The sequence below is a fragment of the Heloderma suspectum genome, chromosome 6 (genome assembly GCF_057233095.1).
Source record: "Heloderma suspectum isolate Gila_16-S chromosome 6, 16-S_ref, whole genome shotgun sequence".
NCBI classification, from domain to species: Eukaryota; Metazoa; Chordata; class Lepidosauria; order Squamata; family Helodermatidae; genus Heloderma; species Heloderma suspectum.
This window is the reverse complement of record NC_139463.1, coordinates 88,255,100-88,280,615: the sequence shown is the minus strand read 5'-3', so window position 1 is coordinate 88,280,615 and position 25,516 is coordinate 88,255,100. Positions and strand designations below refer to the sequence as shown.

At 46.4% G+C, this 25,516-nt stretch overlaps 1 protein-coding gene across 1 annotated transcript; it reads left to right on the top strand.

Moving 5' to 3' along the window:
• Positions 1–2,950: 2,950 nt before the first annotated feature.
• Positions 2,951–24,950, top strand: LOC146341747 (vomeronasal type-2 receptor 26-like). The gene is made up of 7 exons (XM_084807649.1): positions 2,951–3,120; positions 8,081–8,372; positions 9,055–9,237; positions 11,307–11,453; positions 13,638–13,865; positions 20,682–20,808; positions 24,052–24,950. The coding sequence occupies exons 1-7, from the start codon at positions 2,951–2,953 to the stop codon at positions 24,948–24,950; spliced, it is 2,046 nt and encodes a 681-aa protein (XP_084663775.1).
• Positions 24,951–25,516: the final 566 nt, after the last annotated feature.

The following is a 25,516-nucleotide window of genomic DNA, read 5'->3' as shown; positions in this document are numbered from 1 at the left end:
TGCGCTGATGTTTTTTTGTTTTTTCATTCTATGATTTTCCAAAATGAATTCTTACATAGGAATGATATGCAAGAGATTAACAACTGACAGACCATATGGGTTGAAAGAAAGCCGAATAACTGCTTTTTTCCCATTTGCCTCTTTCCAAAAGCAAAGTGGTTTAGGGAAGGCTGGGCTCCACTCTCGCTATGCAACCTGTGCTCCAAGTCCTGTCTCCAGCAGCTGCAGTTCTCCTCAGCAGCCCTTAAACTGACTTCTTCCATCTCAGACCTTCAGCTAAATGTAGCCAGGGTAATACAGTTCTCTCTAGTCCCTTTCAGCAGGCAGCTCAATCCAGGACAGACCAACTCTACTGCCAGCAGCTACAGTACGGGACACATGTCTCTATTGTGCCATCCACCAATTCTCATAGTCCTTTGGGGTCTTGTTGTTCCTGTTTGTCAGTACTAGTTCTTCACCCTTCCAAAGAACTGCAGAATCCTTGGACATCGCTCATATCATATGACTGGACTTCCAGAAGCACAGCCAGGTCTCACAGACTGAGCTTGGCCAAAGAGAGCAAGTAGGGATGTCAGAGAATTCCGCGACGGATCTCTGTGAGGCTGAATGCCAGTGCATTCGGCCCCCTGAAATCCATCGCGGAACAAAGCCCCTGCCCCCCCAACCCAGGAAAGGCGCACGGGATGAACTCCCCGCCACCCCCAACCCACAAAAGTCACGCGAAATGGAGCACTTACATACTCCCGTCCGCGCTGCTTTGCGAATGGCATCCGTCCTGCAGCCACCATTCTGTTCCTCTTCATAGCCATGATAGGCTACATAAATACTTACGTAGCCTATCACAGCTAATGCAGGGACGCCATTTGCATCCCTGTGGAGGCCATGATAGGCTAAGTAAGTATTTACATAGCCTATCATGGCATGGGGAAAAAAAACCAGCATATGCAAATGGTGGTAGCCGACGCCATTTGCGTACGCTGGGTGTTTTTTCCCCCTTCCGTCATAGGCTACATAAATATTTACATAGCCTATCATGGCTAAATACAGGGACACAAATGGCGGCAGCTACAACAGCCACCATTTGCATCCCTGCAGGGCTGCCCAGTGGACGGATGTCCGGCTGCGGGTAGCCGGAGCCAGCTGGCAGCTCCATGGCTTGGCTGTGGAGCGGAGCCAGCCGGGCATGATTCTGGGGGGGAGGACTGGATCGCCTCTCCCCCGTTGAGGATTCTGGGGGGAGGGACAGAATGCCTCCCCCCCCCAGCGGAAACAGGACGGAATGGAAGGTAAGTGGTCCATCCATCCCTAAGTGCAAGACATCCACAATTGAGGTCAGATTTATATATTTTATCATATTATATATTACATTACATTACATTATATTATACTGATGTGAGTATGTTTATGCACTTCCAAGGAGCTTTGTCATAAGACATGAGATTCTTGTTACCCTGCAGTAGTATCTGTGTGTTTTGGTCCTCTAATACAGGGAATCCCAATGTCTCCTAACTCAAGCATTTCCCAACACCCCCTTGCAGTAAAGTGCCTGGCTTCTAGAAGTTTCTCCACCAATTCCTGGATAATTTAATTCCAAATATTTTACCATGTAGGATGAAAATTAGATAACTTTGTGTTAAACCAGACCCGATCTGCCTGCTACTCCAGTTGCTCCCAAGCCCTTTCAATAGATTTGCAGGTTAAGGGTAGCTATGCAGATTTTGAGCTGCCATTTTGTGAGCAGCCTGTATTCTGTGACAGCTTTAGAAGCTATGATCTCTAGTATACCATACAGAACCTTTAACATATTTTGCAGGACAACCACTGTTTCCCAGGACTGCGACTGAGAACCATTTCATGGTGGGGTATCAAGGCCAGTCTGCCCAGGCATAGGGAATCCATGGTCTGGCTCTTTTCCTCACTGGCCTACAGTTGTTTAAACCCTTGTTTCATAAGAGCTGAGATTAATAAAACTATAGACTCTTTCACAGCAACATACCGTGCATCTCTTACTAACAATCCACAATTCCCCATGTTGTGAGTCTAGGGTCAAAAATACTGGGTCTATGAAATGATATGAGCAATATTCTCTGGGTCTCACTAATCTGAGCAGGATGCCGGCTGATATTCCCCTTGCTCTGGACAAAGAGAGGTGGGACGCACCTCATATGTCCCCCACTGCCGCTTCCCCTGTTCTGCTCCTCTAGGTGTCACAACAATGCCAGCACAGGGAAAGCACATTTTCTCCCCTATAATTATCAACATGTCTCTGATTAACTGTCCTCCTCACTAAGCCCAAGGGATATCTAGGGGCCTCAAGAAAACATAACAACAACACTGGGATATTTTATAAAGCCATCCTTATAAAAGCTGGGCCAAAGTGCCAGAACCAATGTCCCACAGAGGGCTGATAACATTCAGCCATGTCTGCGCTGCAGACTGGGATTCCTATAAAGATGAAATATTTATTGTAGTTTGAAACATCTGCAACTACTAGGACCATCTCTACCGGGACCAGAGAGCTTTGGCTACGGGGTGGTATAAAAATATAAAATGATGATGATGATGATGATGATGATGATCTCCTTTCCAAACGCTTTTTCCATGTCTCAATATTGTTTGGTGCATCAGTACAGGAGGGGGGATCAAAAATTCCACAGCGATATACACCCGCATGAAGTAGTAACAAAACCCCTCTCAACATTCTGCAATTTAAAACTGGGGGACTGGAGTAGTTCTCCTCTTATAGAAATATAGCAGATTTTCAACAGGGTCAGCTCCAATTCAAGGCAGGTTACGAACAGGCGATTCCAAGATATCAAATTCTCTTGAGAACAAAAGTAAACTATGTGTCAAGATGGGAACTTCAGCCTGCCAAATGCTCATGTCATTGGTATGGTTGCTAGGGCTGCTCCCTCATTTTATGTGCAAGACAGACTCTGTTCATCACAGCATGAAGACTCCTTCACATAAATGCAGAGCAAGTGACCATATCACTAGTCGGCATGAATTTTATCAAAGGGGAGACCTTGTCGTTGGAGAGATTGCTTCTACGTTCTCTTTCTTCTACCCCCCTACAACTTTCAGTGAAAAGCCATCTTCAGCATTCGTGAAGCAACTAATGTAAGGACTTCTGTATGTAACGAATTCGATCTAATGTTTCTGGGCTTCCACACAGGAAATAAATGAAAACTTTTGTTGTTCAGTCATGTCCGACTCTTCGTGACCCCATGGACCACAGTGCACCAGGCATTCCTGTCCTCCGCTTTCTCCCGGAGTGTGCTCAAGTCCATATTCATTGCATCGGTGATGCTATCTAGCAATCTCATCCTCTGCCATCCAGCTCTCACAGCCATATGTTACTACTGGGAAAACCGTAGCTTTGATTATGCAGACCTTTGTCGGCAAGGTGATGTCTCTGCTTCTTACTATGCTATCTAGCTGTTCCATAGCTTTCCTCCCAAGGAGCAAGCATCTTTTAATTTGTAGTAATGTAGTAATGGCTACAGTCACTGTCTGCGGTGACCTTGAAGCTTAAGAAAATAAAGTCTGTCACTGCTTCCATTTCTTCCTCTTCTATATGCCAGGAAGTGATGGGGCCAGATGCCATGATCTTAGTTTTTTCCCACTTCACTCTTTCTGCACTACTTGGAAATTCCTTCTCCTCTTCCCCATTAGTATATTGGACACCTTCCGACCTGAGGGGCTCATCTTCTGGCGTCATATTTTTTAGCCTTGTGATACGTTCCATGGGGTTTTCTTGGCAAGAATACTGGAGTGGGTTGCCATTTCCTTCTCCAGTGGATCACATTTTGTCAGAACTCTCCAGCATGACTGTTCGTCTTGGGTGGCCCTGCACGGCATCGCTTATGGCTTCACTGAGTTACGCAAGCCCCTTCGCCACAACAAGGCAGTGATCCATGAAGGGGAAATGAAAACTATGGTGCCATAATATGCATCTCAACATAAGGATTCCTTGCTTGCTGCACTTGCTCCTTCTTACACATAATTGTGCACGGGGGCTATGAGACTGGCAATTTTATTTTTGATCTGTTTCCTAATGATGCCTAAGACGGAAAGTGCCTTTTCAACTGCAGATGCACACTGGGTCAACAGCATTTTGAAAAGGCTGTCCACCACAACCCCTAGGTCTCTTTCTTAACTGTGGATCTTTATTGGGACTGTAAAGGCTCATAGCCGATTACTGGAATTACTGAAGTAAGAGATTTTACTGTGAGTTGTGTCTTGGCTCTGGGAAGACAGGTTCCAGTAGCCTTGATGCTATTAGTAATATGCTCCTCAAAATGCTCTTTTGCATCTCTTATTATCTGCTTGCAACTCCTTTGCACAAGGTTGTGCTCCCTTTTACTCTCCTCATTTGGCCAAGGCTTTCATTTCCTGAAGGAAGCACTCTTTCCTTTAAGAACGCCCTAGACCTCTTGGTCTTCGTGTTGCATTTCCTGCCCTGAGGTATACGTTCTAGCTGAGCTTCTATTATTCTGGTTTCAAGTAACAGCCAAGCAGTTTGTAGGTATTTAACCCTCTTGACACCCTTTTCAATTTCCTTTTACCAGTTCTCTCATTTTAGAGAAGTTTTCGCTTTTGAATTCAAATGTGACTATGTTGGATTTCCTTGGCAATTTCCCACTTAAATATGTATGAAATCTAGCCTCCGTCCTTCCTTGTGTGCTGTGTGTGAGTGCTAACTGGATGTATTTCAAACACATTTGGTTGGAGTTCCGTTTCCTTCCCTGGCTGACAAGTAGAAAGGATTGTGGCTGGGACTCCTTTTGCACCCCCTGCATCTCTCCTCGTGATCTTTTTAAATGGTTGTATAATTCTACCTGAACAGACAATCAACGTTTGCAGTGAACAAACGTGACGCTGACCTGCTCATAAAGAAACAGCTAATGCTTAGGAGATGATATGTCTTTGTGGGTTGTTTTTTGTTTTCTTTTACTGAGAAATTGATCAGAGCTTGGGGAAAGTGACACCCCTGTAGCTAACATAGACAGACATTAGATGACTATGAAAAATGTCAGACAGGAGAAGAGAACTGTGAGGTGGCTGAAGGATGCCACTTGCCCACTTCTCTCCCAGAGGCCCTGCTATGTGGTGGCAGAATTTCTACTTTCAAGAAATTCATTGTTGCCTCTACTCAAGTCCCAGGCAACTGTATATTGTAAATAAAATGTTTTCTTTTAAAACTATGCCGTAAGTCTCCAACGCTTTCTGATCCATAGGAAACCAAGAACAGGTAGCACTACATAGAAATCCACTGTGTGGGGAAAGTGTCATAATATCTGTTTTCTTAAATGTTCAAAGGACTTAATATCTACCATTTCCCCATGACTTTGGCTATGTATTCTTTGATAGGAAGACATGCAGGGTGGTGACAATGTGCATTATAGAACTGCCTGTGGCATAGACCCCAGTAGCAATGTCAGAACTGATGTATTTAAGCCAATTCCACATTAGAGTTTGCATTTGACCAAATCGTCTCCATGGATGTTAACTCAAGGTTGTTGTTGTCCTCCTCCTCCTCGTCCTCCTCCTTCTTCTTCCACGTATATCTTCTACTGTGCAAGCAGTTTAATAACTCAGTTTTGACTTTGTTTTCAAGGGTTATGCCAGGGACTGTGTTATTACAGGAAGACTTCCAGGAGCAGCAGAGAGCTAAAATACTGTCATGCAATCTTGAATACTGCTCTACACATAATTCAGGAGAGCAACCAATGCCCCATCAGAGCTAATCATGGCTATAACAAACTGTCTAAAATGCTTCAGCTATTTGTATTATTTTATTACATGGCGCGTAACTTTCATTGCAGTGTGATGAGCCAGTCTCGATGAGAACTCATCTCATCTGCCCACAATCCAAGTTTTTACTGAAGGCTTAAATAGTTTATTTTTCTGGTGCCTACAATGCAGTTGTGCTACCACAGTATTTTCCCCAAAGTAATGTGTTTGTTTTAATACTTACTTCTGTTCGCGAAATAGATACACTATTTCAGAGGTTTGAGTGCATTTGGATCGATCGGAATTTCCCCGCCCTCACTCTGCCGATGATACTTTGCCAAAGTTAAGAAGTGCCTTTTGATGAATGCTTGTCTTTTTGAACATAACACAGCTTCCCCAGTCTCCTCCCCTCCCTGCCCAGGGACTTCCCCCCTTTTCCCCATCTCTGTGCTCCATTTCCGAGTGCAGAGACATAGCCAGAACTACACTGGCTACTAGGGGGAGGGGGGAACACAATTCCTGGGCTCCAAGGTTGGAGCCCTGTTTCTGAAGTCAGATCCCAGAAATGGAACAATCCTATGACCCCCAAGACGCTGTCTAGGGGCATAGGATTGCTCTCTAAATTAGCTGAATCCTGTTTGAAAGCCTTTTCAGTTGGTGTCTGGTTCAAGTCTATATAACAGGATCATTGTAAGGATTCCTTGGACAATGTATATGAAGCAGACGCAAACACTGTAAATCACTTTACAAATGCAAACTCTTCTTTACTTGGTATTAAAGCAGCTGGCTGATCATCTCCTTTCCTAGGCAGATCCTTGGTTAACACCTTCAGATGGATGGCTGATGTTTCTTCAAAGGGAGCTAATGGTTAGCAGAAAATTGTGGGTTCCTCTGTGTTTTTTATTGAGAAATCCATCAGAGTGGTTTGTGAAAGTGACAGCACAGCCCTGGAGCTAACACTAGGGTGACAGACATTAGATGACTGTGAAAAAAGTCAGGCAGGAAGAGAAAAGTGCGAAGGGGCTGAAGGATGTCACTCCTCTCCCTCAGGCCCTCATATGGGATGACAGAACTTCTACTTTCAACAAAGTCTTCTTGGATCCACCTATATCCGAATGAACTGTATATTGTACATAAAATATTTTCTTGTTTAAATTCCAGTAAAGTCTCCGGTGCCCTCTGATCCAGAGGAAACCAAGAACAGGAAGTACTACCTAGAAATTCATCACATATGAGGAAAAGTGGGGAAAGCGTAATAGTTGTTGTTGTTCAGTCATTAAGTCATGTCCGACTCTTCGTGACCCTATGGACCATAGCACACCAGGCCTTCCTGTCCTCCGCTCTCTCCCGGAGTGTGCTCAAGTTCATATTCATTGCATCGGTGATGCTATCTAGCCATCTCCTCCTCTGCCATCCCCTTCTCCTTTTGCCTTCAGTCTTTCCCAGCATCAGGGTCTTTTCCAGGGAGTTTTCTCTTCGCATTCTGTGGCGAAAATATTTGAGCTTCAGCTTCAGTATCTGTCCTTCCAATGAGCACTCAGGGTTGATTTCCTTTAGGATTGACCGATTTGACCTCCTTGCAGTCCAGGGGACACATAAGAGTCTTCTCCAGCACCACAGTTCGAAAGCATCGATTCTTCGGCACTCAGCCTTCGTCTCACAGCCATAAGTTGCTACTGGGAAAACCATAGCTTTGATTATGCAGACCTTTGTCAGAAAGGTGATGTCTCTGCTTCTTACTATGCTGTCTAGGTTTGCCACAGCTTTCCTCCCAAGGAGCAAGCGTCTTTTAATTTCATGGCTACAGTCACCATCTGCGGTGATCTTGGAGACCAAGAAAATAAAATCTGTCACTGCTTCCATTTCTTCCCCTTCTATATGCCAGGAAGTGATGGGGCCAGATGCCATGATCTTCATTTTTTTTTAATGTGGAGTTTCAAACCAGCTTTTGCACTCTCCACTTTCACCCTCAACAAGAGGCTCTTGAGATCCTCTTCGCTTTCTGCCATTAGGGTGGTATCGTCTGCGTATCTGAGGTTCTTGATAATTCTTCCAGCAATCTTAATTCCGACATGTGATTCATCCAACCCGGCATTTCTCATGATGTACTCTGCATATAAGTTAAATAAGCAGGGCGACAATATGCAGCCTTGTCGTAATCCTTTCCCAATTTTGAACCAATCGGTTGTTCCATGTCTGGTTCTTACTGTTGCTTCTTGGTCCTCATACAGGTTTCTGAGGAGACAGGTAAGGTGGTCTGGTACTCCCATCTCTTACCTGAAGCATCTAAAATGCTTCAGGTATTGTGATCTTTTTATGACTTGGTGTGTATCTTTCATTACAGTGTGATGTCAAAGAACTACCAGCATATCTTAGCCTTGGTTTTCGCTGTAAAGGAGGTCAACGAAAATCCCACCATCCTGCTTAATATCACACTTGGGTTTCGCATCCATGAGAGCTTCTACAACCCACAGATGACCTACATGGGCACCCTTAGTCTGCTTTCTACAATGCAGAGATTTCATCCCAACTACAAGTGTGACGTGCAGAACAATCTGATAGCCATCATTGGGGGAATTTACTCTCTCATCTCTCTTGAGATAAGCACAATCTTGGAGACTTACAAGGTTCCACAGGTAGGTTTGTAGACCTGAGCTGGCTTCTTCATCCCCAAATGGCAGAAATATCCCATGGTTCAACCAACAACCCATGGTTCAACAACAGCCCACACTCAATCACTGAGTGTGGATTAGCATGTTGTGCAAACCCAGTCAGAGTTTAGGTAGAGATCTAGGGTGTGACTGTGAGAGAAAAAGGGATGGGGAAATGGCTGGCAGAGTGAGAGCGAAGAGAAGAGGAATACGTTTTTGCTGGATCAGAAAACTGCACTCAAACGAGTTATTTTGTGTGTTGAGACTCAGATGTCACCTTGTGCTCACAAAGGACAAGTAAAAGCCATTTAATATTAAATATTATATTTAATAAATATAAAATAAATTTATATTTATTTGTATTTATATTCATGAGATGCCAATCAATAAAAGGCAGCGGCAAACAATATAAAATCAATAGAACACACAGCCAGCACAATAAAAAGCAGCACAAATGGCAACATAATATAATACAGCAGAAATGAAGAGCTAAGACCCCTTAATAAATGCAGACCCTCGAACCTCAGAAAGTGTCATGGGGATTGAATATCATAGATTAAAAGCCTGGGGAGCAGAAATGAGAACAGCAAAAGTCTTAACCTGTAACTGAAAGGAATACAATTTTGTTAGGAGGTGATCTTCCCTTGGGAAGGCACTACATACCCAGGTGGCATCTCCAAGAATGTTCCTCTCCCTAGTGGCCAGCCTACAAAGCTCTGGAAAAGGGGACAGGCAAACCCAGGCCTCATTGGCCATGGGTAAGCACATAAGGGAATCCGTGTTTCATGAAATCCCAAGACACCAGGCCATGAAGAGCTGCGTAGGTCAAACCAGCACTTTGGGCTCCGAGGTGAGCAGGAAACCAGAGCAGATGAGTCAGGGCTATTGTAATACATTCCAATCACCTGCTCCTCAATAGCTGCATTAACTGCCAATCTGTTTTCAGGTCCAATTAATGGTAAAAGCACCTATCTATAGAGACCTTCATGCCTTAAAGACCGAGAAGCTAAAGAACTGAGGGTCTGTAACATAAGCTTGCCAAAATACTGTCTCTCTCCCTAATTTCCCTAACTGAAGTTAGAAAGGGTGGGCCAGAGAGAAGAGCTTTTCTGTCAAGTCACCTGGTTTATACAATCTCCCCCGCCATCCCACCCTGCCCTTGCTACAGGGAGGGACACCTGGAGCCAACTCTACTATCATTTTGGTTCCAGGTGAACATGTTTTGATTTGCCCCAGCCAGGACTGCTGGGGGCAGGGGGAGCAAAGGGGGCAGTTTGTCCTGGGCCCCCATGCAGCAGCCCCCTCCCCAGACAAGAGCAATTTTATTTTATTTTATTTTAACAAAATGCACGCTATTCACATGAGCCAAGGGAAGGAGAGCATTTTTTAAAACAAAAACAAACAAACAAACAAACAAACAAACATGCTTGCACATCCTCAGAACATTCCTGCTGCTCCAGGGCCTTTTCCTGGCCCAGAAAGGCTTTGGAGTCTGCCTGGTGCCCAGCACCATGCAGGACTAGCCCCCCTAATTGATAGGGGAAACGCCACAAAAAATGGCGTTAGCGTGAGCTGGCCAATCAAAGATGGACCCTCCCCTCCACAAGGGGTGGGTGGGTTGGGATGATAGGGGTAGGGCTGCACAGAGGAAGGAGGCTGGCTGGCCGGCCAGTAAATGGAGTAGGTGGCTGGCCGGCCAGTAAATGGAGGTGGCTGGCTGGCCAGTGAGTGGCCAATCAGAGCCACTGTGGGTGTGTTGGGGGGTCCCAGCCCAGTTGAATGGAGTGGATGGAGTGACTGAGGCACAGCATCTGCTTTATTTCCACTCTACCCTTCTTCACGTGTAGAAAGTGGAGGGGGGAGAGAGAGAGAGAGAGAGAGAGAGAGAGAGAGCAGACCATCACTATTTATTTTTTCATAGTTATAATGTCATGTTCTTCATTTAAAAATCTTTCCAGTCTCTGTTGTGGGTGTCTAGAAAACTCCATAGGTGGTGCTGGGTTGTAAACTGCAACAATAATCTTTGTACCCATCTTGTTTACACCATCTCTCTCTCCCCCACCCCCAACTCCCTGCCCCAGTACTCAAAAACAATCTTTAAGTGGCCTCTGCTAGAAATTGCTATAAAAAGTTACTATACTGGATAAATTGGGGTGGAGATGGGCTGGGTGATCGGAACTGGTTTTGAATTGGGGCCTTTTTTGTCTTCCATTATACTTGCCTTAAGTAATTAATGGGCCTCCATTCTGCGGTGCTAGGCGTTGCTTCTCAGTCTGTTTTTACTCTTTCCCTTCTTTTGGTGGTGCAAAGTAATGCCTGAGACCATATATTTCTAACCAAGTTCCTCATGGTGGAATATTTGCTGATTTGCTGTCTTCAACAAAATTATTATTTTCAACCCTGTGATTATGTAACCATACTCAGCATGGACTTCAATTGCCTGCAGCCTCAGTTTTCCTGTGTGTGAAATGGGTTCCCCCCTCCCCCCACTTTCCTCCAGTCATAGATAAGCTGCCTTAGAACACCCATTCCTGGGTAAATTCCTCCTTTTACTGCTTGAAGATAGATAGGTAGATAAGATAGGTAGATAGAGAGATAGATAGATAGATAGAGAGAGAGAGAGAGAGAGAGAGAGAGAGAGAGAGATGCTATAGTTGTTTGAGAAGCTGGGAATTTTTAATGGGATTTATGGTCTTTCAAGTATATATATATATATATTTTCAAAAGGATTGTAATTTTGGTGTGTGACAGCCCCCCCCTTCAATTCCATTGCCCCAGGCCCCCAGATTCCTCTGGGTGGCCCTGGTCCAAGCATTCCAGCAGGACTGATGCAAGATAGAGGGGATGCCACTCCCTTTCCCTGTACCGTGTCCCCCTTCCCTTTGCCACCACTGTGTTGGGTCTATGGGTCACTTGCAGGAGTTCATGCAGGTCTTGCAGGAGCTCAGCTGGGTCTCACAAGAGTTCCGAGGGGGCAGAGATGGGGGTGGGGAGAGAAGTGGAGTGGTGCAAATTCCTGCTATTCCCGCTCCATCCCTGATAGAGATGTCACACCCTGCTTCATGGGTGAGCCAGCCCTGCATTCCAGAAAGGAATGTGAATTGTCTAGCTAAACAAGTTTGGTCCACTTCATTGAATTGTTTCTCAGCTGTAATTGTTTACATTTCTATGAACTTCATTTATCTAAAACTTAACCTGTGGTTTTTGAGTTCTAGCCCACATTTATCCATGAAGCTTTTTATCCATATGATTTCAGCTCACTTCTGGCCCTTTTTCCCTAGCATGGAGGGACAAATTGTGATTCCATTCTTAATACCAGATAGTCCCAAATGAGGCTCATCAGTACATTGGGATTGCCCAGTTACTTGTCCATCCATAAAATACATCTACCTTCTCTTTCAGCTCACTACAGGACCTTTTTCCCCAGCATGGGGTGACAAATCTCTATTCTGGTATTTATACCAGATGGTCCCAAACGATGCTCATCAGTACCAAGGGATTGTCCAGTTACTTGTGCAATTCAACTGGACATGGATTGGGCTCTTTACTGTAGATAATATCCATGGAGAACGCCGTTTGCGGAAATTACTGCCAATGCTTTCACAGGGAGGCATCTGTGTTGCCTTTATAGAAAAATTCCAAGACTTTGAAAAACGTGGTGAAAAGGCAGGGTTGTTGTATAATGAATGGGGAGAAAATTCAGCTTTCATGGAAACCAAAGCCAATGTGTTTCTTGCTGATACCGCACATACATCTATATTTAAAATAAGCTTGTTCCTTCAAAGGGCTGTGCTGGACTCACCTATAAATAAGGTATGGATTATGACCACATATTGGGATTTCACAGAAAGCACCGCAGTAGCACATCATGACATACAGTCCCTCCATGGGATGCTATCCTTTGCAATTCACTCAAAGGAACCGTTAGGATTCAGGCAATTTCTTCAGAGTGTAAATCCTTCCTGGGCAAAAGAAGATGGCTTTATGAAGATATTCTGGGAGAAGACCTTCAACTGTTCATTGAAAAGACCCTTTGAGAGTGGAGTATTCCAGAAAGACTGCAGTGGAGAGGAGAAACTGGAGAGCCTCCCTGGAACTTTCTTTGAAATGGGTATGACTGGTTACAGTTACAATGTGTACAATGCTGCCCTTGCTGTGGCACATGCTCTACATTTCATGCATGTCTCAAGATCCAAAAAGAAATTACGGGGGTCTGGAAGAAAGCTGGAGCCATGGAACGTGCTTGCATGGGAGGTATTTTCAATCAAAAGCACATCTCTTATTTTGGGGGAAAGGGAAGTGGCTGTGGAGATGGTAAGCCTGTACCAGATGTATTCTGTCCTCTAGACATTAAAAGCCACAAAAGCTACATGTGTACCTCTTCCCAGCTTCTCAAATGGAGCCTTTCTTAAAGGCACAGTATATGAGTTGTTAGCGTTAAGGGTTAGAGGAAAGAGAGATCATGTCACTCATTGCCTCCTCGCAGGGAAAAGGTAATATCCTAAACCACACAAAAACCACCAAATGGTAGAGGCTATAGGAAAGTGTGTGCGTGTGAGTGCGTGTGTGTGTGTGTGTGTCTGTGTTAAACATCAATTCTAATATAAAATTTAAAAACCAAAGTTTTTATAAAATATTACAAACAGATTAAAGAGATCTATGAACACGTATGGAATAGGGGCATTACAAAATTTGTATAGCCTGGTATAGATACCAATTATAATAACAGGTATGTAGGGTATACTTGAGGACTGTTTATATATGTTTTTAACCTTGTTTGTAATATTTTATTAAAACTTTGTTTTTATTTTTATATTAGAGTTGTCTGCATATTTAACACACCCGTATGTGTGATGTATGTGTGTGTATACACACACACACGCGCGCACATCCTTTCCAATAACCTATACTGTTTGATGACTCATTGTCTCCTCTCCATTTCTGTGAGTAACGTATTTTTCTGGAGGATCACAAAACAGAATGGAGAAGGAGGACATGCCTCAACCCCCAGTTACCCAAAATGGTCTGCCACAAATCTCTTTTTTCTACATAGTTAGGAACTGGGGCAGAAAACCCCAGTTTCCCTCAAAGGAAAGAGTTTGCATCTGTCCAGACACAGAACTTAAAGCATTTAGGAAGCAGGAGCGAGACATATCCAAAATAAGCTCCACATATCTAAGATAGCTACTTGTCAATGTAATTGTGAGAATACTTGGTTGTCCATTAGTATCTTTTCCTCTTTGAATTTAGCTCCATCCCTTTCTAAGGAGCATCTTATTCAACAACAGTGCAGGAGAGACAATACAGTTCGATGAAAATGGAGATACAGTCATGGGATTTGACGTTACAAACTGGATAATTTTCCCCAATCAGTCTTTTGTGAGAGTTAAAGTGGGAATGTTCAATCCAGTAGCCCCTCCTGGAAAAAGGTTAACAGTCCATGATAAAAGCATTGTGTGGCCCAGGATGTTCGACCAGGTGAGACAGAAGAAAGCACGCAAGATGGAGCACGAATTGTTTGTTTAAACTTATTTGACATCATCTGTCATGTTCAGCATACATAGGTGGGGCACAACAGTAGAACTACAAAGGAATTAAAGCGGTGTGGGAGTTCCCCTTTAGCTTAGGCACACACACACACAGAGGTTCCACCAGTATAAGAATCATAATTGTGTTGCTTCTACCAGTGACACCAGTTCAGCTGGAAACCAAGCATCTGTATTCTTCCTTATGAGTAGGGATGCATGACAGTCTTACCTGGCTCCGTTCCGGGGCATCCATGGTGGGGGGGAGGCACTCCGTCCCTCCCCCCAAAATCCTCCCCCGCCGGCTCCACTCCACAGTGGCTCCTTGCAGTAAGCAGTAAGCTCCTTGCAGTAAGCCATGATAGGCATAGTGTAAGTATTTACGTAGCATATCATGGCAAAAGGCAGGGACACAAATGGCAAAGAGCAGGTAGCGAATGGGGTAGCGACCGCCATTTGCACCCATGCTCTTTACTGCGATAGGCTATGTAAATACTATGTAAATACTATGTCAACAAAGCCAGCCATTCAAATGGTGGCCACAGCAGCACGGCAGTGACCTGGAGACAAGCCGGACCTGCTGCTGCTGCCGCCACCACCACCGCTGCTAGGTAAGCTCCATCCCAAGGGGATTCCGTGGGGTGGCGGGGGGGGAGGCCGTTCCGCCATGGATTCCAGGGCACTGTATTCTAAAGAATCCAGCCTCACTGAAGTCCGTGGCAGAATTCTCTGACATCCCTACTTATGAGGTCTAGAATTTAGGAATCTTCAGGAGGCCAAGCGCCGAGGCATTCGGCCCCCCGAAAGTGTTGGGGAAATTCTCCGCTGGCCCCCCGCCCCCCCCCCAGGATGGGACTTACCTTCAGCGAATGTCCCTCTCGGTGGCGGGTCCCAGCGGCAGTTCGGCCAGGTTTCATCAAGAGTAGGGGCAGCGGCCGTTCTCCCGACCGGCTGCCGCCGCTGCCATTACAAAATAAAAAAGTAAAAACAAACAAACAAACAAACACACAGCCATGATAGGCTACGTGACGATTTACGTAGCCTATCACGGCTAGATTTCCAAAGTCAGCTGTGATAGGCTACGTAAATCATCACGTAGCCTATCACGGGTGACTTTGGGGAAAAAAAATTGAGTACGTAAATGGCGGCGGCCCATGGGCGCCGCCATTTGTGTTCCTTATTTTGGCACGTCTAGTCTACGTAAAGATTTGCGTAGACTACAGCGAAAATAAGGGCAATGCAAATAGCGTTCCCTTATTTTCGCCATAGTCTACGTAAATCTTTACGTAGACTAGACGTGCCAAAATAAGGAACGCAAATGGCGGCGCCCATGGGCCGCCGCCATTTGCGTACGCGTTTTTTTTTTCTTCCCAAAGCCACCCGTGATAGACTACATGATGATTAACGTAGACTATCATGGCTGACTTTGGAAATCTAGCCATGATAGGCTACATTAATCGTTACATAGCCTATCACGGGGTTTGTTTTGTTTTGTTTTGTTTTACTTTTTCTTTCGTGGCCGGGGAGACGGGGTGCTTCTCCCCGGCCTGAATTTCGGCCAGGCCAGGCGGGGCGCCTCCCCCCCCGGCCTGAATTTCGGCCGGGCGAGGCGGGGCGCCTCCGCCCCCAGCCTGAATTTTGGCCAGGTGAGGTGGGATGCCTCCCCCCCCTCGCCTGAACTTCGGGGGGAGAAGTGAAGCGCCTCCCCCACTGCGAAGCCAAGGTGCGAAAGGTAAGTGACTTTCGTACATCCCTACTACAATTGTACAGGCATTCAAATCAATCTGAAAAATTGCCACTGGTACAGCCTGTTAAATTGTGCTTAAGTTGAGCACATTTTAGGGATGTACGAAAACATGTATCTGTTTCGTCCGGGGCATCTGCGGTGGGGGGTAGGCTCGACGTCCCTTCCCCCAAAATCCTCCCAGGCTGGCTTTGGCCTATGGCAACTCGGTGGAGCCACCAGCCGGGTTCATCCGCAGCCAGGCATCCAGCTGCGGCAGGTCTGTGGACACAATGGTGGCCGGTGTATCGGCTGCCATTTGCATCCCTTCTCTGAGCCGTGATAGGCTGCGTAAATATTTACGTAGCCTATCACGGCTCAGACTGGGGAGGCAAATGGCATAGCGGCCGCCATTTGCATCCCCGCTTTTGCCGTGATAGGCTACGTAAATATTCACGTAGCCTATCACGGCTCAGAGGAGGGACACAAATGGTGTAGCAGCCCTTCATTTGCGTCCCTGCTCTGAGCCGTGATATGCTACATAGATACTTACGTAGCCTATCACGGTTTGGCAGGGATGCAAATGGCAGCCGACGTAGCGGCTGCCATTTGTGGCTGCAGCCTGGCAGCGGGTGAAGCCGCTGCTGCCGCCACCGCCACTGGAGCCGCAGCCAGGTAGGCTCCGTTCCGGGGGATTTTACGTGGTGGTGGGGCGGGTTGCTCCCTTCCGCCACGGATTGCAGGGGGGCAAATTCACTAGAATCCATGGCAGAATTCTCCTACACCTTAAATAGTGCTTAAGATGGGCACATTTATACTTTTTTCTCCAGCTCCAGCATGGCTTATCATTAGGGATGTACAAAAGTCACCGTTTCGCGGATCTGCTTCACGGTGGTGGGGAGGCGTGCCTTCCCTCACCCCGGAATCCTTGAAGGGGGGGAGACGCTCCATCCCTCCCTGCGGAATCCTGCCCAGCTGGCTCCGCTCCGTGGGGATTCTGCACGGGGACATCCGGCTGCTGGGCAGCAGGGACGCAAATGGCAGTGGCCGTAGCCACCGCCGTTTGCGTCCCTGTACTTAACAGTGATAGGCTACATAAATATTTACGTAGCCTATCATGGCAAAGTAAAAAAAAACGCGTACGCAAATGGCGGCGGCTACAGCGGCCGCCATCACTATTTTTCGCCCTTTTAGCCTACATAAATATTTATGTAGGCTAGAACAGCTATAAATAGCGAACGTAAATGGCAGCCGCCATATCCGCCATTTGCGTTCGCTGCGCCCAGCTGCAGCCAGCCAGGAGATCAGCTGCCCCCGTCCCTGCCTCCGCCGCAACTGCTGCTCCCGCCATCGCCCCCGCCAATGCTGCACCTGCCGCACCTTCCGCTGCCGCCCATCGCTGCTGCCCCTGCCTCCCCCGCCGCCGCACCTTCCTCCACGCCTGCCGCCACACCTTCCGCCACCACTGCTGCGGTGCCACCACTGCCGCACCGCCGCCGAAGCTGCCGCCACAGGTAAGCTTCATCCCGGGGAGTTCCGCAGGGTGGGCGGGGTGCAGGAAGCCGTTCTGCCACGGATTCCGGGGGGACGAATGTGACTGCATTTGGCCTCACTGGAACCCATGGTGGAATTCTCCGCCATCCCTACTTATCATACATTTCTTTCAAATTTTGGTGAAAACTCCAGATGTACCTTATTCTTGCTTGTTGGAGAGGTATGCCTTTCAGTGGTTTGGCAATGATCTGAGCAGTTGTTCAAAAAATATTAAGGTTTTTTCTGTCCCATTATAGACAATGGCGTCAAATGCTGGCAAAGCTGTGTCATGCATGCTCAGTGTCATCCTGAAGCTAGAATGCTGAAAGTAGCTCAGTGTTGTCAAATGGTTTTGCAAGGAAATCGATGGCTGTCCAGAAGGATGGCCTGTTTTCCATCATGAGATTAGGCCATGTTGTCCTGTCTAATGCAATACAACCACCTGGGATAGTACTGTATGTTATCTAGAGGCGGCTCGGCCCTTTTCTCAGGGCCAGGTGCCATCCCTGTTAATTGGGGAGTGACAACAACTGGGTTTGGTGGGGAGTTCCAGCCTCTTGGATGCAAGGGCCATCCAGCCAGGGGATGAACCAGTGCTTGGCTAGAGGAAAATCTGCCCTGGGTTGCCAGGGCTGGACTTTAAAAGAGGGCTTAGACAGAGGCATGGTGTCTCCCTTCATCCTGCTGGTTCTGGACCTCCTGACAGCTGGGTGCTATCCTGGGAGAGCCATACTTAGGTATGTTAAGATAGGCTAGACAGCTTTATTATTTCATTTGGGTGTGCGGTTATAAAGCTCTCTGTGTATGTTTAATCAATTTGGCCCTGTATGCTCTTCTGCAACTTGCTACTTCCATTCCTCCCCTTCCCTCTACCCCTTTATTTTTACCTTCATAAACCTTAATCCTACCTTTAGCTGGTGTGATTTTCTCATGCTAGGGATCCTAGCATGAGGGGTGCTTAGGGGACTTTAAAACTGTGCTCCCCCCTGCTGTGGTTGGAATCTGAATCAGGCCACCTGGACTCCATTTTACATTAGGGATGTCAGAGTATTTCGCCACGAATCTTGAGGAGGCTGAATTGGTGGTGAAACGGTCTGCCACCCCCCCCGCCCCCCACCCGGGACGGGACTTACCTTGGGCGAATCTCCCTGGCGGCAGCGGCTCCAACGGCTGCAGCGGCCGGTCTTCCGACTGGCTGCCGCCACCGCCATTTCCAGTATAAAAAAAAACAAAACAAAAAAACGTGATAGGCTACATAAATGTTTACATAGCCTATCATGGCTGAGTAAAAAAAAAAAAACTGCACGTACGCAAATGGCGGCGCCACCTTTTGCATTCCTTATTTTGGCATGTCTAGTCTATGTAAACATTTAAGTTTTAAGTTTTGTTTTTGTTTTTTTACTCAGCCGTGGTAGGCTACGTAGCTACATTTACGTAGCCTATCACGGCTGACTGCAGGGACGCAAACAGCAGTGGCTACGGCCGCCGCCTTTTGCATTCCCAGCCGGTCAGGATTCGTGGCGGGAGGGACGGGGCGCCTCCCCCCCGGTCAGAATTTCAGGGCGGAGGGACGGGTGCTTCCCCCCCGGCCAGAATTTCAGGGGGAGGGACGGAGCGCCACCACGAATCAAATTTCGTGACAGGTAAGTGATTTTCGTACATCCCTACTTTACATTGCCAAAAAGGAATGTGCTTACATAGACTTTTTCTGACCTTTGTGTAGGGATGTATGAAAGTCACTTACCATTTCACGGATCTGCTTCGCGGTGGGGGGGGAGGCGCTCCGTCCCTCCCCCCGGAATCCTTGACAATGGGGGAGGCGCTCCGTCCCTCCCCCCGGAGTCCTGCCTGGCCGGCTGTGCTTCACAGGGATTCCGCAGAGCCGCTGGCCGGCTCCACCTGCAGCCGGACATCCGGCCCCTGGGCAGCAGGGACACAAATGGTGGCTGCCGTAGCCACCGCCGTTTGCGTCCCTGTATTTCACCATGATAGGCTACGTAAATATTTACGTAGCCTATCACAGCAAAAAAAAAAAAAACCATACACAAATGCTGGCTGCTATGGTGGCCGCCTTTTTCTTTCCTTATTTTTTGCCGTTTTAGTCTACGTAAATATTTACTTAGAATACTACAGCGGAAAAAAAAGGGGGAATGCAAATAGCGTAGTGAGCGCTACTTGTGTTCCTTTCTGATTTGCCCTTTTAGCCTACGTAAATATTTATGTAGATTAAAATGGTGAAAAATAAGGAACGCAAATGGTGGCCGCCATAGCCGCCGCCATTTGCGTACGCGGTTTTGTTTTTGTTTTTTACCGCAGACATGATAGGCTACACAAGTCTTTACATAGACTATCATGTCTAGGTAAAAAACAAAAAAGACAAGACTGCAAATGGCAGCTGCAGCAGCCAGTCAGAAGACCAGCCGCCACCGCCGCCGCCGCCGCCGCCGCCTCTGAGCCTTCGCCGTCCAGAACGTCCGGCCCAGGTAAGTCTCATCCCGGCGGGGATCCGCGGGGGGTGAGGGGGGTGTCAGGCTGTTCCACCATGGATTTCGGGGGGCCGAATGCCAGTGCATTCGGCCTCACTGAAATCCATGGCGAAATTCTCCGCCATCCCTATTGGACAGAGAGCTTACCCATTGGGCAGAGAGCTTACATTGGGCAGAGAGCTTACATATGTGCCCATGTACCCCTGCCCACATCAGGCCTCCACACCATCAGGTAAAGCAGGAAGAGGGCTTCAGATTCAAACAGATGGCTCCTAAGTCCTCTAATAACTCCAGATACATTTTGTCAAAACCCATCCACCTCTCTCACTCTCTCTCTCTCTCTCTCTCTCACACACACACACAGACACCGACACTTTTCAAGCTCAGGCTTTCTTAACAAACCTTTAAATATTAACCCGCAAAGGCTCTCTCCTTCCTTGTACTGCTGATGCATGTGCGCTGACACAAGTATATATCTGCCATTATCACTTTGTCACTTGCAAATCATAGGTTGTTTTGTGCAGGTTCTGTTGGCTTTTTAAAAAAATAGTCAAAAAAGAGATAGGGTGGCAAAACAGGGAGGTCACGCATAGACTCAGACGCAAGAGTCATGACTCTATTTGCATCTAAGTCTATGGGCACATCCTGCCGATCGCCATTTTTTATTTTTATTTTTAAAGAAAAGATATGGCAATGGGCACTGACAGGGAGGAGGCGAATGGCTCTGGCTGGCAAGAAGCAGCTGAGTGCTGTTCCACCTCCAATCCTCCTGGAGCAGAAGTAAGTGGCCCCGATCCGCAGCGGATTTCTCTGACATCCCTTATTTGACGGTGATTTAAATACTTTTGTATGTCATCTGCTTAGAGATTTTATTATATCAAATGGTATACAAGTATTATCAATCAATCAGTAAAATCTACCCCATTTGGAACACCATGTTTCTTTATATGCAAAAGAGAAATGGCACCTATCAAAATCTATTTTTCTCAGTCCTAACCATTCTCCACTGATGTTTCTGTTTTGTTAGGTGCTGCCCATTTCTGCATGTAATGACAACTGCCATCCTGGTTACATCAGGAAAAAGAAGGAAGGGGAGCCTTTTTGCTGTTATGATTGTGCCCCATGTCCTCAAGGGAAGATTTCTAATCAGAACGGTAGGAGTCAAGCATGCTACATATCATATCATATCATATCATATCATATCCAGCAAAACAGATATAATGAAAATGAGCATGGCCTTTGGTCTGGAAGGAGTAGGAACACATTACTGGCCCTTGAATATCAGGCTAGAGGTACAACACTTCTTACAGAAGGATGGAAACCTCTCTGTTTTATGCAGGCCTAGTTATGCTTGGTCACACATTTTGACACTCTAAACATTGGATTGCTGTTGGTTTGTTTTAGTTGGAATTCTCCTTCATAGGTAAAGGAAAGTACTAGTCCCCTCTCCTCAGCACTGGTTAGGCCTCATCTGGAGTACTGTATCCCGTTCTGGGTGCCACACTTTAAGAAGGATGCAGACAAACTGGAGAGGGTTCAGAGGAGGACAACAAAGAAATCAGGGGACTGGAAAGAAAGCCCTGAGGAGAGATTGAAAGAACTAGGCATGTTTAGCCTTGAGAAGAGAAGACTAAAGGGAGATGTGATAGAGCTGTTCAAGTCCTTGAAAGGTTGTCACAGAGAGAGAGGGCAGGATCTCTTCCCAACCATCCCAGAGTGCAGGCCATGGAAGAATGGGCTGAAGTGACAGGAAGCCAGATTCTGGCTGAACATCAGGAAAATGTCTTGACTGTTAGAGCAATGAGACAATGGAACCAATTACCTAGGGAGGTAGTGGGGTCTCCCACACTGGAGGCATTCAAGATGGAGCTGGACAGCCATCTATCAGGGATGCTTTGACTTAGATTCCTGCATTGAGCAGGGGGTTGGACTCGACGGTCTTATAGGCCCCTTCCAACCCTACTATTCTATGATTCTATGAAGGAAGAAAGAAGTATTTATAAGCAGCTGCTGACAAAGAACATGGTAATGTGTCATCAAATAAAGTTGCATGCTTTGGATCATGATAGCTGTTTCTGAATCTATGTCAGTCACAAAATTCTAACTTCTCTATGTTTAAATGTTTTCTCAAACAAGAAAGAAAGAAAGAAAGAAAGAAAGAAAGAAAGAAAGAGAAGGAAGGAAGGAAGGAAGGATGGAAGGAAGGAAGGAAGGAAGGAAAGCAAGCATTCTATATAGGTTGCTAGATGCCAGGAAGAATGAATATAGTGTTTGCGAAAATTTTACTATATACAGATCTAATGGATGGATGATAGACAGACAGACAGACAGACAGACAGACAGATTGTTCTATGTTTCTGAGGAGCTCGACTGGAGAAGATTCATGGGGCCAGAATGACTAAAAATGTTCCATAATAGTCAGTGGCAAAGTTTTCAGGCCCATCTTCTGTTATGGAATTTAAAGAAAATCCAATGAATTTAAAGAAAATCCATGGAGTTGGTTGGAGAAGGTAACTTATCCGTATTCACCCCCTCTAGCTAGAAGGAGGGCACAAGCTTGGTGTGAATGGGTAAAAGTACAAGAACATTTGGGACACAAAAAGAAGGATGCATCCAAGGATTATATCTCCTGTCTGGAGATCTGATGTGGAAAAGGCAGGGTTGCTATTGCAGTGTTTTCTCCAACTATGTTCAGCCTGCCTATTTGTAAATAAACTCAAATATTGCAAAATTCCATAATCCTCCAGTGCCTGCCTTCCAATAGAAAACCCAGGTAAACACAACACCCAAGACCAGCCCTACCATCAGGTTCGGTAAGCCACCTGCCTCAGGTGGCAAATGGAGATGGGTGGTGAAATGACCATGCCCTGCCAACTTCCCCCACAACTGCCTGCCCAACTCAGGTTCAGCCACCACTGACATCTTACTTTAGAGTGGAGTTCCAGCTTCTGTCATATTGGGTATTGCATTTCAGAGGATTTGAAATGGCAGTTGTCCTCTGCTTTGACTGACACTCTGAGTGGGAGCTAAGATTCTACAATAGGATTCTGTGGCTGCTACTGCCAGAATCGAAGATGGTAGGGTGGAAGATGTTAAAAATGACTGGTAGTTTCAACAGGGGCAGGTGCACAGGTGGCAGCCTGATGGGAAAGTCTTTGTTTGCTTAAGTCAGGCAGTGGCATGGCACGTGCTGAGGCCGACTGTGCCGCTAGAGATTGTCAGGGTGTGTGCGCGCGTGTAGTTTCCAGGTGAGATTCCCGTCAGATTTAAACACAGAGGTCCTGGCTCACAGTTCATTCACTACATGATACACCACAAAGCACCATGTTCTAGGGATGTACGAAAGTCACTTACCTTTTCGCAGTTGGATTTGCGGTGGGGGGCAGGCGCTCCGTCCCTCCCCCTGGAATCATCTGTGGGCCGGCTCCGCTCCGCAGTGGCTCCACAGGTCCACTGGCCAGGGCCTTCCGCAGCCGGAATTCCAGCCGCGGATGGGCTGCTGGAGACACAAATGGCGGCCACCGTAGCAGCTGCCATTTGCCTCCAGCTAAGCTGCTGTGATAGGCTATGTAAGTATTTACGTAGCCTATCACGGCAAGCCAAAAAAAAGATGAAAAACAGCGTACGCTAATGGCGGTGGCTATGGTAGCTGCCATTTGCGTTCCCTATTTTTAGCCATTTTAGCCAACATAAATATTTACGTAGGCTATTACAGCGAGAAAAAGGAGAACGTAAATAGCGTAGTGGGCACTATTTGGGTTCCTTTTTTTTTTTTTTTTTACCATAATAGCTTACGTAAATATTTACATAGGCTAAAACAGCAGGGAAAAAAGGAATGCAAATGGCGCCCACTACGCTATTTGCATTCCCCTTTTTTCACCGTAATAGCCTACGTAAATCTTTGCATACGCTGTTGTTGTTGTTTTTTTGGCTTGCCGTGATAGGCTAAGTAAATACTTACGTAGCCTATCACGGCTATGATGAAGAAGCGAATGGCGGCCGCAAGGTAAGTAATGCGGACGGCAAGGTAACGCGGACGGCAGCAGCTAAGTGCTCCATTTTGCGTGCCTTTCGTGGGTTGGGGGGGCGGGGACCTCATTCCACAAAAGATTTCGGGGAGTCGAATGCACTCACCGAGATCCGTGGTATTCGATCTCACCGAGATCCGTGGCGGAATTCTCTGACATCCCTACCATGTGCTCTCTCATAGTAAAGGCTTATTTTGTTATATATATCTTTGCTTTCTAGATATAGATTAATGCAGATATATGTGGGCAGTGCTATCTGATAAGTACAGGATCTTTGAATTATTCTACACTGTTGCTTTAAGGTCTCTGCCATCTTGCTAGATGGCAGCTCTCTATCACTGATATAAAAGCACTGTTTTTTCCTTCCAGATATGGATTACTGCATTGAATGTTCAGGACTTCACTATTCCAATCTAGAACAAAATCAATGCATTCCCAAGGTTATAAGCTATCTCTCCTATCAGGAACCCTTGGGGATCACTTTGGCTTTGACTGCTGTTGCTCTTGCTCTGACCACAGGTTTGGTCCTTGGAACCTTTGTGAAGCACCAGGACACTCCCATCGTAAGAGCCAACAACCGGAGCCTCACCTACATCCTGCTCATCTCCCTCCTTCTTTGCTTTCTCTGCTCATTACTGTTCATTGGAGAGCCAAAGCAGATTGCCTGCCTCCTCCGGCAAACAGCTTTTGGCATCATCTTCTCAGTTGCTCTTTCTGCTCTTTTGGCAAAAACCATTACTGTGGTTCTGGCTTTTATGGCCACCAAGCCAGGATCCAGAATGAGGAAATGGATCGGAAAAAGGGTTGAAAATTTGATAATCAGTTCCTGCTCCTTTATTCAAGCAGGAATTTGTATAATTTGGCTAAGTACATTTCCTCCATTCCCAGATATGGACAGTCATTCACTGAATAGAGACATTATAGCAGAATGTAATGAAGGTTCTACCATCATGTTCTACTCCGTTGTGGGCTACATGGGCTTTCTGGCCATTGTCAGCTTCACAGTAGCTTTCTCAGCCAGGAAGTTGCCAGACAGTTTCAATGAGGCCAAATTTATCACTTTCAGCATGTTGGTCTTTTGTAGTGTTTGGCTCTCCTTTGTTCCAGCCTATCTGAGCACCAAAGGGAAATATTTAGTGGCTGTGGAGATCTTCTCTATCCTAACTTCCAGCGCTGGCATACTTTCTTGCATCTTTTTTCCCAAATGCTACATCCTTTTGTTCAGGCCTGAACTGAACATTAGAGGGCAAATAACAAGGGCAAAATGAATGTGAAAGACAGTGAAAGACTGTCAAAATCAGTAGTTTCACCTCAAAATGTGTGTATTAAATGGAGTAGCATTCAAAGTCAATAAAAGGGTGGGAAAAGCAGTACTGGGGTCCAATCTCAAATGCAATAGAATGATCTCAGTACGAATCCAAAGCAAACCATTCAACATCACAGTAATTCAAGTCTGTGCCCCAACTAGGGATGGCGGAGAATTCCACCACAGATTCCAGTGAGGCAGGATTCTGTAGAATCCGGCCCACCAGAATCCATGGTGGAATGGCCTCCTGCTCCCCCACCCCCCACCACGGAATCCCCCGGGACGGCACTTACCTGGAGCTGATGCGACAGATTCGGCAGTGGCATTTCCGGCAGTGGCGACTGGTCCCCTGGCCGGCTGCTGCCGGGCTGCTATGGCCGCCATTGCCATCCTTCGAGCTGTACTAGGTTTTGTAAGAATTCACGTAGCCTATCACGGTTAACCCCCCCCCAAAAAAACAGCATACGCTAATGGCGGCAGCTACGGCCGCCGGCATTTGTGTTCTATATTTTTTGCCGTTCTAGCCTA

What these genes read in the sequence shown, in the direction of transcription:
- LOC146341747 (XM_084807649.1), top strand. Translation starts at nt 2,951, where the DNA reads ATGAAGACTCCTTCACATAAATGCAGAGCAAGTGACCATATCACTAGT. An exon ending in GCATTCGTGAAGCAACTAAT is followed by an intron (nt 3,121 to 8,080) that starts GTAAGGACTTCT and finishes CTTTCATTACAG; the next exon opens with TGTGATGTCAAAGAACTACC. An exon ending in GGCCCAGGATGTTCGACCAG is followed by an intron (nt 13,866 to 20,681) that starts GTGAGACAGAAG and finishes CTGTTTTGTTAG; the next exon opens with GTGCTGCCCATTTCTGCATG.